At 49.8% G+C, this 14141-nt stretch overlaps 1 protein-coding gene across 5 annotated transcripts in view; it reads right to left on the minus strand.

Moving 5' to 3' along the window:
* The window catches only part of CD6 (CD6 molecule), a 40086-nt gene extending 26538 nt beyond the window's left edge, over positions 1-13548 (minus strand). For 2 of the 5 annotated variants that reach the window (XM_049096542.1, XM_049096541.1), the window contains exon 1: positions 13200-13548. In XM_049096542.1, coding sequence (XP_048952499.1) covers positions 13200-13260 — 61 coding nt within the window. In that variant the 5' untranslated portion in view covers positions 13261-13548. The remainder of the gene's footprint in view (positions 1-13199) is intronic. The other 3 variants (XM_049096543.1, XM_049096540.1, XM_025446205.3) reach the window with 3 other exon arrangements.
* Between the last annotated feature and the right edge of the window lie 593 nt (positions 13549-14141).

Consider the following 14141-nt stretch of genomic DNA (forward strand, 5'->3'; position numbering starts at 1 on the left):
TCCATGGAAGCTTCCAGAAGGGAGAAGAGGGGTACTCTCAGGGTGCATGTACGAGCCCCTGCTTCACTTTCAGATGGCCAGACTCTGAACCTGCAAGTGCTTCCTGGGACCGTTTCATGACTATGTTGACACGGCTGGACCGGAGACTGCCTGCACACATGCAAGTGGCTGGAAATGGACTGGAAGGATGTTCAAGAGGGGAGTAAAGCCCATCTAGAGTGTAAGAATGGAGAAGCTGGCACTCGAGTGTTCCCATTTTCCCTTAGAAGGGCTCAGAAACTTGCCTAGGGCCACAGAGGAGGCACTGGAGCCTGGAATCAGAGGCTCTCTTTCTGGACTCCACGTTCTCACAGCCGCCCTGACAAATACTGATCAGAGCCAGCACGATGCCCATCTGCACACTCCCCTTCGTGTGATGAGAATGTGTTTCCGCATCTCTCTGGGGACTTGCAAACTCCCTCCTTCCAGAATGAAAGGTTGAGTTGTGTGAGGGCGCTGGGTGAGATTTCTTTTCATGTGGTTATTAGAACATTTTTACGATAAGGATGACGAATGTTTACAGCATGTGTGAATTTTCAGCTGGTGGGAGTGACAAGGAAAGATGGTGGAATTAAGCCCAGCCATTATGAGGATTTTAGGTAAGTCCCTGCCCCTTTGGGGGGCCTCAGTTTCTCCAAGCTAAAATGGGTCTACTGAGGCAGCTGGGGTCTGACTGCTGGAATGGGAGGGAGCTCTTTGGCCTCTGATTGCTCCTGGTCTGAGGGGCCCCGCAGACTATACTTCCCTCCATCACAGCACGGCCCTCCCCTGTCCCTGCTACCTCCACCCACCTGACCCTGTCACTAGTGCATTGTTTCCCCAAATCAGGCAATTTAAGATCGGATATCAAATAGTACTCATTTGTGTTCTCTCTATATATCAAATAAATGAATAAAATCTTTAAAAAATAAACTTAGGTTTAAATACGGTGTTTATCATAAATAAGAGTTGTTAAATAATTGTATACATACAAAAGCAAATCTGATCACTAAAACTCTCCAAATATTTCCCATTTCCTGTGGGCTCACTACAAGCACCCGTGTGATGAATGTTCCCTGACGTCTGCAGCCTGTCCACCTCCTCATCCTCCACTCTCCCTCTCCCGAGACAATCTCCTCTAGCATGTCCCTCACCTATCCTCGCTCTCCAGGGCCATCAGGCCCGTGTCCTCTCCACCTGAAAGATCCCTCTCCCCCATTTCTTGATCTCTTGGGATTCCAGACTAATCTCATCATTCACATCTCTGCTCAAATGCCTCCAAAGGCCTTACCTGCACCCTGTCCTACTCAGTCTGCTTTGCTTTGCTTTATTTCCCTTGCCTCACATTTTCCTCTCTGATGTGACACTGTCTTAAAACATGCTTGCTCGTTTCTCTATTTTCCCCACTAGAATAGAGGCTCCTTGAAGCTCGAGGATTTGTCCCATATCCTCAGTGGCTGAAAACGCGGCCCAACATGTAGCAGAGCTCAACAAATGAATGGCAGAAATTGCAAGTGGGGAGAGAAGTAGCCCTGGGAGCAGCGAAGAGTTGAACTGAGTTCCAACGTCTGAGGCGGGCAAGTTGGCAGCTGCCAGAGGTTCCACCTGAGGTGCTCACAGCTCGGCCTCATCAGTTCTGAGCCAGTTGGCTCCTACCGCTGAACCAGCAAAGAAAGCCAAGTCAGCGACTAAGCTTGTAGAAAGAGTGATGGAGTAAAAACATCACCATCGAGAAATGGTGGTGATAATAACCAATTCAGGCCAGAAGCATCAATCATGTTACAACAGCAGGTAAAGGTTTGAGGGGGGACGAGAACTGTTTATATATTCTCAAAGAATCTGCCTACAAGATACATATTTGTTACAAAGGAGAAAAAAATCACTTTACCTAGCAGACATCATCTTAGCCAAGCAACCAAAATTTGAACACCAAGATGGGCCCAGCTGACTCCATGTACCCCTTGATATGATACATTGAGAACAGCAAGCACTTCTGTGCTATTCCTACCAAGGACACACCACTAATCATGAGGAATCATCGAACCAACCATGATCGGGGACGTTACACACAGAATAACTGGACTATGGGGGCACCTGGGTGACTCAGTTGGTTAAGCATCTGCCTTTGGCTCTGGCCCTGATCTGGGGGTCTTGGGATCAAGCCCCACTTTGGGCTCCCTGCTCAGTAGGGAGCCTGCTTCTCCCTCTGCCTCTGCCTTTCCCCCTGCTGATGCTCTCTCTCTCTCTCTCTCTCTCTTAAATAAATAAATAAATAGATTAAAAAATAAATAAATAAATAAAATCTTTAGGGAAAAAATAGAGTAACTGGACTATACTCTTCCAAAGATCAATGTCATAAAAGAGAAAGAAAGTCTGAGAAAATGTTCTAGATTAAAGGAAAATACATGAGAAGAAAGCATAGTACACCAACCAGAATTTTCTTTTGTCTTAAAGGACATTATTGGAACACTTGGCAAAATCTGAAAAAGGTCTGTGGGTTATCAATACAGCATCTATGTTGTACTGATGTCAGCTATCTAATTTTGACACATGTTTTGTGGTTAGATGAATGTCCTTAAAAAAAAAAAGACTGGAGTATTTAGGAGAAAGAAACATTATGCCTATAGACCTACTGTCAAATGATTCAGGACCAAAGTAAGAGATAGACAAAAAAAAAAAAAAAAAAAAAAAAAAAAAAAAATGGGTAGGCTGAGAAAATGTAAAGCAACTGTGGTAAAATGTTAACAGTTGGGGAATCTGAGTGAAGAGCATATGGAACTTGCAAATTCTCAGCCAGTCTGAAATTACATTGAAGTAAAATGTTGGGGAGAAAAAGAAAAAACCTGAGAGGAAAAGAAGACAGACACTGAGGACGGGATGGCCGTTGAGGTGTGTAGGCAGAGTGGGTGCCGGAAGCCAGCTCCTCACCTGCCAAGCCAACATCTAAGGACCCAGTCACCTGTGCTCACCTCAGACCACAGTGGACCACAGCCCGCAGCTGAGAGACCGCAGGACCCCCCCAACCCCTGCAGACTGGGCTGCCTACCCCTGCTCTGTGACCTTGGGCATGTCACCCCCCACTCTGCACCTCGAGTTTTGTCCTCTTACAAACAGGAGTAGTTGACTGGCAGCCCCCTGGGGTTTCTTCCAGCCCAGATACTGTCATGATATTTCTAGAATCCTATCTGGAGAGGGCGGCACATTTCTCCAAGGAGTTTAATGCATGTAGAGAGCCCCTTTACTTTAGTTTAGCTGATGGAAGGAGGAAAAGATTCACTTTTGAATCTTCCTGAGCGGAGTGAGGGATGGACTTCCTCCCCATCCAGGGCACGGTTTCCCACCTCTTGGAAACCATGCCCCTGGCCCGGCCCAGCTCCCACACACTCCTCCCAGACAAGGTGAGCACTCTACCAAAATTTATACTAAAACATAGATAAAATCCTTCCTTTAAGCTCCATTTAGAAAGCGGCAGATGGGGACGGAGGGGTCGGTGACTAGAAAGTGACTCTGGTCTCAGTTCTGACAGCAACTGGCTGCATGGCTGGAGCTCTCTGAGCATCAATCAGTTTGAGCTTCCATCGAATGTACTTCTATAAAAGCCAAAGCTGTGCTTGGCTTTGTGCATAGCCATAAGGACACAGCGACTTCATTTCTGTGACTTCCCTAGCTCAGGACTCAGCAGGTGGCTTCCAAATTAGAAGTGGGGTGCTCAGGTGAGATCCCCAAGACACGCTGAGAAACTCCCAGCTCCCCACACAGCCCAAGGCCCCCAGCCCCATACATCAACTCTGTGGGCATCTATCTGCCTGCACAGCCCAGAGAGCCCAGCCCAGCTCTGCCATGATGGAATGGTTGGGGGAGGCCTGGCAACCATAGGATGGCCCTTCTAATGGGCCCCACCACCCCATAAGACAGGTGGGGGCCCAGGGGAAAGCAAGGGGATCACTCGCCCATGATGGGGTCCCTGTGAGTCTTCCAAGGGACCCCCGTGGCTTCTCCCTCAGCACCCCCATGCTGCCTCCCTGCTCAGGCTGGCCTTCCGGAGGTTCCCTTGGCTGCCCCTTTCTGGCAGAAGACAGTCAGGCCACAGGTGCCTACAAAATGGTGGGCGGAAACTGGGGCTTCCCTCTGTTCTCTCTCCTGTCCCCGTGAGCTCCTGCCGCGGCTCCAGGCCCAGCAGCAGTGATGGCCAGCTTTCAACACCCCAAGGAGCCGCAGAGCTCCCCAAGTATTTCATAGGCAGCCTCTCATGAAGCCTCATCCCAGACCTGGGGGCTGAAGGTTGCTATCAACCCTGCTTTACAGCTGAGGAAACTGAGTCTCAAAGTGGATGCACGGCCAGGACGTGACTTCTGTCTCATGAGTAGCTTCAAGGCGTTTTGTTTTGTTTGTTTTGTTTTGTTTTGTTTTGTTTTTGCCCAGGTTCCATGACAGCCCAGCTGACAGTGGGTGACATGAGGAGTCTCCAGAGAACGGGAGCCTTTCCTGAAGATATCTTGAGAGGGATGGGGTCCGTGGCCCAAGCCATGCCCATTTCCCAGGGCCAGGAAAGAACATGGATTAGGAGTCACCGGATCCAGTTAAAGGCCTGTCAGCTGTGCATCTCTTGGCTGTGTGATCTAGGGAAAGTCATCTTCCCTCTCCGAGCCTCAGCAGCCTCAGCAGGAAAACGGAGGCAATAACTCAGATTTCACACGGCTGCAAGGAGGACACAGATCTCTGAATTTGCAACGTGCTGTCTGGGCGGCCATAACCTCTGTGATTGTCCAGCTCACCTCTCGAAATACGTGGTTTATGCGTGGACGTTCTGGTGCCGGCCACCGAGCTTGGCATTTCCGTGAGTATTAGCTCGTCGGCTGCTCCTCGCACAGCAGCACAGGAGTCAGGAGGAAGAAAACAGGCAGGGCGGAGGCCACCCCTTCCTGTAGCCGGCGCCTCTGGGCTCTCACCTTTGCCTGTCTGGCCTCCAGGCTTCTGCTCAAATCAGTCCTGCCTGGAATGCTTTCCCCCCTTTAACTTTTTTTTTTTTTTTTTTTTTTTATGATAGTCACAGAGAGAGAGAGAGAGAGAGAGAGGCAGAGACATAGGCGGAGGGAGAAGCAGGCTCCATGCACCGGGAGCCCGACATGGGATTCGATCCCGGGTCTCCAGGATCGCGCCCTGGGCCAAAGGCAGGCGCCAAACCGCTGCGCCACCCAGGGATCCCCCCGTTTAACTTTTTATCTTGAAATTACAGACTCACAAGAAGTTGCAAAACAGCGCAGAGAAGTCCCACCTCCCTATCACCCGGCTTCCCCCGCATAGTGACACTTTGCATGACTAACTAGAGTAAGTGACCAGAACCAGGAGGTTGATATTAGCGCAACACAACTAACTGATAAACATTTTACTCAGACCTCAGCAGTTTTTTCACGCACTCATTTTCACAAATGTCGTGGTGCCCTCCCTCTCTGTATGTCTAGCCCCTGAGATACTCGTGCACGCCCGTCTGGGAGGCCGCCCTGTGTCTCTGGGAGGCCCAAGATCTCCCTCCTCAGACTTCTAGCTCCTGAAGGCAGCGTAGCCCTGTGATGGAGAATGTGGGTTTGGGAGCCCTACAGACATGGGTTTAAACTCCGCATTAGCCTGGGACAAAATTCATAACTTTCTGCCTTAATTGACCACCTGTAAAATGGGACGATTGCCCCAATGTAAGGTCAAGACAAGATCAGCTTAGCTGATGTCACAACTGTTTGTCCCCTTCAGTGCATGGTGATTGTGGCTGTCATTGGATTGCACCTGTTGTCACAACGATCCCAGGCTGACCTTTGTGTGTTTTACTATCTTCCCTACAACACGTCAAGTGTCCAAGGGCAAACCTTCATATTTTACATCTCACTGTTGTACGGGGCCTGGCACACAGCAGGTGCTCAATAAATGGTAGTAGATGGAGCTTTCTGCCAGGCAAGCTTTCCTTAGGTTCATGGCATCTCTTCAGCTTTACTCTCACCCATTTCTGGCCTAGGTAGGTAAGGTAAGTGCACAGCAGACCCCACGAGGGCTGGGCCTTGGTGAAAGCAGCCCCATTCGGCCCCATATGTCCATGAGAAGCCTTCCAGGGGACCCCAGGCCCTCAGAGACCCCTCCAGCTGCAAGTAGCTGGGGTACATGCCTCAAATTTGGATGGAACCCTGAGGGCACACAGCCGAAGACAAGCCAGGCCACTCTTCCCTCGGAAAGAGTGAGAGCTGCTAGTTGGGACACCTAAGCTGAAGTCCTGACACTTCCTACTTAGAGACTTCAGGCCAGTCTCTCAGGCTTGACAGCCTCTGCTTTCCTCATCTATACACTTTGGGTTGTCATGTGGGTAAACGAGCTCGTTCGTGCAAACTGCGTGTTAACCACTAAATCCTGTATTCACATATACAAAACCTTTTCCTTGCTATGTAACATTTATAAGTTAACATTTTAAAGCACTGTTATATTCAGGCATTTTCCGATGCATTATCTAAATTAACTTTCATACCATGGTGAGGTGGGTTTGGTTTTTTTTTTTAAGATTTTATTTATTTGAGAGAGAGAACACGCACAAGCAAGGGGAGGGGTACAGGGAGAGGGAGAAGCAGACTCCTTGCTGAGAACGGTAGCCCCACACAGGGTTCCACCCCAGGACCCTGAGATCATGACCTGAGCCAAAGGCAGACTTTTAACCGACTGAGCCCCCCAGGCACCCTAAAGTGGGCGTTTTTATTTGCAGCATTCAGGCACACGGAAGCTAAGCAATGACCTAGGTCACACAGCCGGGGCTGAGAACCCAAGTCTGCCTGTGGCCAGGGTCTACCACCCCACATGGCAGATGCCAGCTGGGGTTACCATGTTGTGTCCATCCATGGGCTGGTTTCTAATAGCTGCATCTCTCCTGCCCTGCTCCACAAACGATAAAGCCTTGAGGCACCAACATAGACTACAAGGATTTTTTGGCTGGGTCTTTCATGTTCATTTTGCCCATTTTTCCAGCAAAGGAACTAGGGCCAGAGAAAAGAAGGAGCCTGTCCAAGATTACCCAGCAATCAAGAGCCAGAGTGAGTTCTAAGAATCTACCACCACCTCATCCTTCCTCTGGGCTCCTCCTTCCATGCTGCAGGGACTCGATTCCAAGAACTATTGGGAGATGTGAATCTGGGCATCATCCCTGACTTGAAGGCTCAGCAGAAATCCAGGGGGCCTGGAGACAGCCTGATATGGGGTCCCTGTGTCCCTGAGAAGGTGACCAGAAGGCTCCCCCCGGCTGTGTCTAGTGAGAGGAGCAGATCATCTGTCCCCATTGTCATTTCTCTGGATCAATGCTTCCAAAGTGTGAGGCATGTACCCAAGGTTTGAAAAATGATTTAGGAGGTCACTGACATGGTTTACATTAGCTGTATGAAGGAATCAGTGCCCCGTAGTTCTCTTTCAGCTTTTCTGATTACTTGGAGGAGAAAGTCTCCCAGGGCACTCGTCCTTAATGCCTGACATCTAGAAACCCTCCCGTCTGAGCAAAGGAAAAGCAGTAACACGTCTGAATCTCATGACATTGTTTTGTTTCCATGATGTTTATTTTCACCATGAAAGTGATTTACAATGGCTTTTTCTTTAAGGGAGCAGCATAAAGTTTCTTCTAAAAATGAATGTATCTACACTTTAAAACATCAATTAAGAGTATTAAGTGAATTGTCACATAGATGGCAGCTTTCGCAAACACTGGGAAGGGGCAGGAACCAGGGCCCCCAGGAAGTGCTGCTCTAACTCTGGTCACCCTGGCCCTGGGGCGGGGTGGGCCTGGGCGTGGGGGGATAGGAGGCAGTGCTGAGGGTGGGAGGGAGGGTTGGGGGACACAGTGAGTAGACTGGAGATGGGCTTGGGGATGCCAGTCCCACCAGGGTCTGCTCAGTGCAGGGCTGAGCATCCGCACGGGTGGCAATTGGTGGTTTCATGGTTGTTGAGCTGGCCTGGTCCAAAGCCTCAGTTGGGGCCACCTGCTTTTTTTTTTTTTTTTTTTAATTTTTTTTTTAATTTTTATTTATTTATGATAGTCACAGAGAGAGAGAGAGAGAGGCAGAGACACAGGCAGAGGGAGAAGCAGGCTCCATGCACCGGGAGCCTGACGTGGGATTCGATCCCGGGTCTCCAGGATCGCGCCCTGGGCCAAAGGCAGGTGCCAAACCACTGCGCCACCCAGGGATCCCTGGGGCCACCTGCTTAATCCCTCCGTGTCCCCAGGAATATGGTTGGTTCTTCAGCCTTGGAATCCAACAGCTTTAACACTTTAATTCCTGAGCTTTCTTTTCAGACAGGGAGGCTGACTCAGAGTGGGCCTTGATAAACACAGACCGAATGAGTGAGTGTGGACAGGGTTTCTTACTCATTCTAGATCCGTCTGTAATAACTCACACTACCCTAAGAGCTTCCTCATCCCCCATCACCACTGTGGTGAATGCCAAGTGAATGCCCCCACCAGCCATTGACCTGTGACCAGAGAGCCAGCCTAAGCCTGGAGAAAGACACGAATGCGGGTCATATATTATTTATCCGACTGTCAGTGGCGGTCCTGCCAGCAGAGAAAGAAGTGAAGGGAAAGAAGAGAATCGCTCACATTTGTTTCGTTTGATGCAATCAAGTGGTGAAGCCCTCTGGGTTCTGGGGCAGACACTGAGAATCAGGTTCATAAAACTGGGTCCAGAGGTCGTGGGTTGAGGGATGAGCCCAAGCACAGGGCAGAGGCTACCGAAGAGCACACTGCACACCCATCAGCCGCACAGGAGGGTCACAGCTTACATTTCAGCAGAACATTAAAAAAGCTGACCTCATTTCAGTCCATTAAGACAGAGACACTCCCATCTGCTGGGGATAATCCAAGTTACCTGCTATGGGACGATCCTTTCCTCCTCGGTAAGTGGCTTTGAAGCCCAGACACACAGATTAGAATTTTAAAAATAAAGATCGGCGGCAGAACAGGAAAACCCATAGTAACTCTACATCTATGCTAAGTGTCAGCTGGATCGATTGCCGTGTGTTGGTGCATGAAGCCCCATATGTGTGGTGTTTAACAACACTTGGCTGTTAGTATTTCTAATGTGTGTGACCGAGTAATTGACTTCAGTTAAAATTTTAAGTTAAAAATTTAAGAGAATGTGGCAGTGTCTGTAAACTTAAGAGAACTTAATATTCACTTTAAAAGTCAGTTTTTAGATCGGAAAGTATCCTCTGAAATCCCCTGAAATGGTCTGTTCCTTAGAGGTATTTGAAGCATTTATAAGAGAATCAATTCATTAAATTTGTAGATGCAGCTTAGATGATCTAAGGCAGCGCTATCCGATAGAAACATAAAGCAAGGCACATATGTCATTTACAATTTTCTACTGGCCACATATTTTACAAGTTAAAAAAGAATAGATAAAAAAAAAATAAAAAAATAAAAAAAATAAAAAAAAAGAATAGATAAACCTAATTGTAATTATAAAATGCATTTAACTCAACCTATGCAAAATATCATTTCAACACATAATTCATAAACGGGTTATTAATGAGGTACCTTATGTTCTTTTTTTGAACACATCTGCAAGATCTGTTCTAGATGTTACCTTTCCAACACTTCTCCACTCAGATTACCATGTTTCAAATGCATATTCTGGTGAATGCTGTATGGGACCTCACAGATCTAAGGGCACTTAATTAGCTGCATTCGTGAGTGGCATTTATTATTTAAGGAAGCTTACTCCATTTGACCTGATTTGATGAAATATTCACCAAAGGCTTCCTGAAAGTCACTGTTAAAAATTACTGGATTTATAAATAAAATGAATTTGGGATACTGAATTTACTAGTGAAGGAAAAAAATCAGATTTTTAAAAATTTCTTTTTAAGACAAATTTTTTTTAAGTAGTCACAAATGGCCTTTTGAGTACGGCAGCCCCCAAGGCCCTCCCTGACCTTGGTCCCGATAGAATAGAGGTCACCAACCTCAGCACAGCCCTTGGCGGAAAGGCCTGGTTATTTGTTACTACTTCACACACAGAATGTCAGAGCTGACTGAGGCTTTAGGGATTTTCTGCCCAAAGCACCTCGTTTCACTGGCGCAAAACCAGATCAGAGGAGAATGCATGGTGAGTTAGAGGCTGAGCCCAAGCAATACCCCAATCTCCTGACCCCACCCAATCCTCCCCAGTTGGGGGCTTCAAATTCATTCTCTCTGCCTCTTTCTCCCCAGTTGGCTGATTAGGAAACTGAGGCACAAAACTGGAGGGTAGGTGGACAAACTGGTCCTGGACCCAGGCCTCCAGGGAGCATGAGCAGAATTAGAAAGTGCTCATTCAACAGCACACACCCAGGCCCAAGGAGAGAAGAGCCCAGAGGAATAGCTGCCTGAGGCCCAGGATGGAGCCTGGCGCTGGGACTGCAAAGGAGAGCAGGTTAGGGGAGACCTGCCGAACCCCAGAGAGCCATGGCCAGGCCTGCCAGGGCCTCAGGGGGCCAACCTCCACCCGCCTGTGGTCCCAGAGCATAGCCTGATACCCCTGCCAGGGCTTCTCTCGGAGTGAAGGCCCTAGATCTCCCTCCCGGGCCTCATTCTCCGAGCTCCCCTAATTCCCTGTTTGCTGTTTTTCTTTCTCTCCTTGGACATCTTTACTTCCTCTTCCCAACCTGATCTGCCCCACACACTGAGTTCCCCAAGGAGAACCTCACAAGTAGATCTGAGTCTATGGCGCTGCCTCGGGCTCAGTTGTGCTGGGGTTTGGCTTCTGCTGGGGGAGGGAAGAACTGCTTGGGCAGGCCACGGGGAACGGCGTCCCCGCCTCGGCTAGCTCTAGCCTCTCCCACCCACTCTTGGGCTTTGTCGCACGGTTTCCTTCTGCCTGCAATGCCCGTCCTGCCAGCCACAGCCCTCGGCAGTAGGACACACAGCACTGGGGAGCCTACGGAGGCGTTAAGGAAGCAGCATTTACAGCTTCTATATCTCATGGCAGGGATGCCTGGGTGGCTCAGTGATTGAGCCAGGTCATGATCCTAGAGTCCCGGGATCCAGGCCCTCACGGGACTCCCTGCAAGGAGCCTGCTTCTCCCTCTGCCTCGGCCTCTCTCATGAATGAATGAATGAATGAATGAATAAATAAATAAATAAATTTAAAAAGATTTCATGGCAGGGAAACTATTCCCTGCTCGAAGTCCAATCAGTCCTCCTGGAAAGTCAAGAAGAAAATGCCAATTGGGGGCTGGGGTGTCTTTATCACTGCCCTCTCCCCCACCCCACCCCCTACTCCCCACCATCTCCCCTTCCACAGAGAGCACAAGTGTAGGCTTCAGGCTCAAGGGCTTTTGCATTTCTTTTAACTTTTTGCTGGCACGGAACTGAAATTGGTTTCCATCCCCATTTATCTTTATGCATACCTTCATCTTTTATTTATGACACATGATATCGGTTTTCCCCTTATGATAGTGACATAAAGTTTCCTTTCAAAACTAAACTTGTATTAGTAACAAGTGAGGCCATTGAGTATAAATGCAGCTTTAGAAACATTAAGTAAATATCTGTACTGGGAGTGGAGTGGAGTGGGCCAGTGAGGGGTGTTGGGAGGGGGCAAAAGGACTCGAGTTAGGGACCTTGGCTCCGGGAGCCCCTTCATCTCACCCTCCTCCTGAGCTCTTGCTGGGGCCCTGAGGACCACTTGCTGTCAGGAGCCACTCAGAGCCAGATCCCTTGGGGTCCTGGGGTTGCCCAGCCAACCTCCTGGTCCCAGACTTCATTCTGAGCCGAGGCCAATGGTTGGATGTCATGGGAAAGGATGGAGGGTGGCGTGATAGAAATGGGGAAGGAGGGGGATCCCTGGGTGGCGCAGCGGTTTGGCGCTTGCCTTTGGCCCAGGGCGCGATCCTGGAGACCCCGGATCGAATCCCACGTCGGGCTCCCGGTGCATGGAGCCTGCTTCTCCCTCTGCCTATGTCTCTGCCTCTCTCTCTCTCCCTCTCTCTCTCTCTCTGTGACTATCATAAATAAATAAAAAATAAAAATAAAAAAATAAATAAAAAAATAAAAAATTTAAAAAAAAATGGGGAAGGAGGGACTTCCTTCTCTGACCATCTGTCTTAGCTCAGAGGCAGAAGGTGGCTGATCTCCAGATGCTCCTGGTAGAGCAAGAGAAGCCAAGTCACCCGCACGGAGCCAAAGGCACACACTTTCCCGCTCCCAGAGCTAAACAGCTTTCCCTGAACCAATGTGAGGTCAGGAACACGTACCTCTACATAGAGAGGGAGAAAAGAGCTGCCCCCATCCCCAAATAACTCCCCAGTTCTCCTAGTGGGCTTGGATGCCTCTCCTGATGGGGCCTCCCTAGGTCTCCTTCTGAAAGCAAAGTGAAAGCACTTGGGATCCCTACTGCCAGGTGGGCTCAGACTCCCTGGCCTAGAGTTCTGTTTCCATGCATCTCCTCCTCCCCCGAAACATGAGGTCCCAACAGAGGCATGATGGACCCCTGCCCAGTTTCTGCCAGTTAGGACACTACATGCAGCAGAGGCCAACAGCATCTGATGGGCATGGCTAGCCCCCAACTTTCTGGCTACCTGACGCCCCAGCCTGGATTTCGAAGTGCTTTGGCACTCAGGGAGAGCTCAGGATGGGGGAGGAAGAGCTTTCCCATTCATTTGTGCCATAAACTACCCTTACTGGCTGCCCCAGAGAGACCAGCTATCCTCATCTCCCGTTCCTTCCCCAAGTTCTGTTTCTGGACAGTTCTACCATGAGCGGTAGAAGCCTGGTGAGTCCAGAGCCTCAGTTTTGAGGTTGAGAATACAATCATCCGTGGTCTCACCTTTCTGGAAGGCAAACTACTCCTTACTGAGAGTTGCCAAGAAATAAGGATGAGGGAGTTCCTGAACCTATGGTAGGAGGAGTCACCCTCCTCAGACCCTGGGAGGCGGCTCAGGGGACACCAGGCATGCTGCCCACATCCTTTCATGCCTGGGAGTCTTCTAGCACCATCCAGGCACAGCCCCGACCCCTCCAAAGGGGGTTCCTGGACCCTCTCCAGGTCCCGGCTCTGGCCTCCCTGGGACAGTCTTGGGTAAAAGGTTCTAGAAAGATGAGTGAGAAAATGACCAGAAAGAGGATCAAGAGGCCAGGAGCCAGGTCCTCCAGCACGAGTGGTGAGAGGTGGGGAAAGAGGCCTTACCTGAGAGGGCTGCCGTGAGCAATCCAACAGTCGCAGAGAAGAGCCACATGTCTGGTGCCATCTCTGACTGCTACGTGTGCCTGCCAGAGGGAAGAACCATCCTGGGGCCGGCAGGTGGATGTGGCTGCTGTGCGTTCCTCGAACCTGCTCGGACCTTAGCTGCTCCCGCTTATAACCTTCTCTCTGCAAGAGAGTGCTCCTTTGCACGCATGCGACCAAACCCAGCCTGTGAGTGTCTCTCTTCTGTGCTCTACTTGTGGTTTTGGTCTCCAGGAAGCCAGGCTGGTATCACAGGGGCTGAGAGGGAGAGCCTGGCTGCCTCTGCTGTGAGCCCACCCAGCCTGGCTGAACCCCAGGAGTCACAGAAACACACACACACACACACACACTTCCTCTAAGTGTCTCCTAAGGAAAAGGGAAGTGAGCGCATGCTTTCTTTCTGGAGACCTGATATATAGTCGATGTTCAACCAACACATGTGGGAAGAATGGATGCCTGACCCACAGCCTGTCCCAGGCCACAGAATCCAGGTCTTCTGGGATAAAATCCCAAGACTTACTTTGTCCTTGGGTGTGTTTATGGCTGGGAAGAAGGAGGGTGTGGTCTTGCACTTGCTTCAGATTCTTCTCAGAGAATCAAGTGAAGAAGGGTCTGAGACATGGTGTGCACCCCGTCTCCTTACAGGGTGGAGGTGTCCTCTGCAATGGTGCAGGTGGCTCCAGTACACACCCCCCACCTGTGGGCACTGGGCTGGGTGTCTATTCCTCAGGGAGAGAGAGGCATGGGATCTGGCCCAGGAAGGACAAGCAGGGTTTCAACAGGCAGAGAGGGGGAAGGCCTCCGGAAGGGTCAGCAGGAACAGCAAGAGGGCTATTCCCAGTCCCAAGGGCCAGGGCTGCTTGGGAAACTCTGAGTTGTTCAGCTTGTCTGCAGTGGATGCTG

Source organism: Canis lupus, chromosome 18 (genome assembly GCF_003254725.2).
Source record: "Canis lupus dingo isolate Sandy chromosome 18, ASM325472v2, whole genome shotgun sequence".
In the NCBI taxonomy this organism is placed as follows: Eukaryota; Metazoa; Chordata; class Mammalia; order Carnivora; family Canidae; genus Canis; species Canis lupus.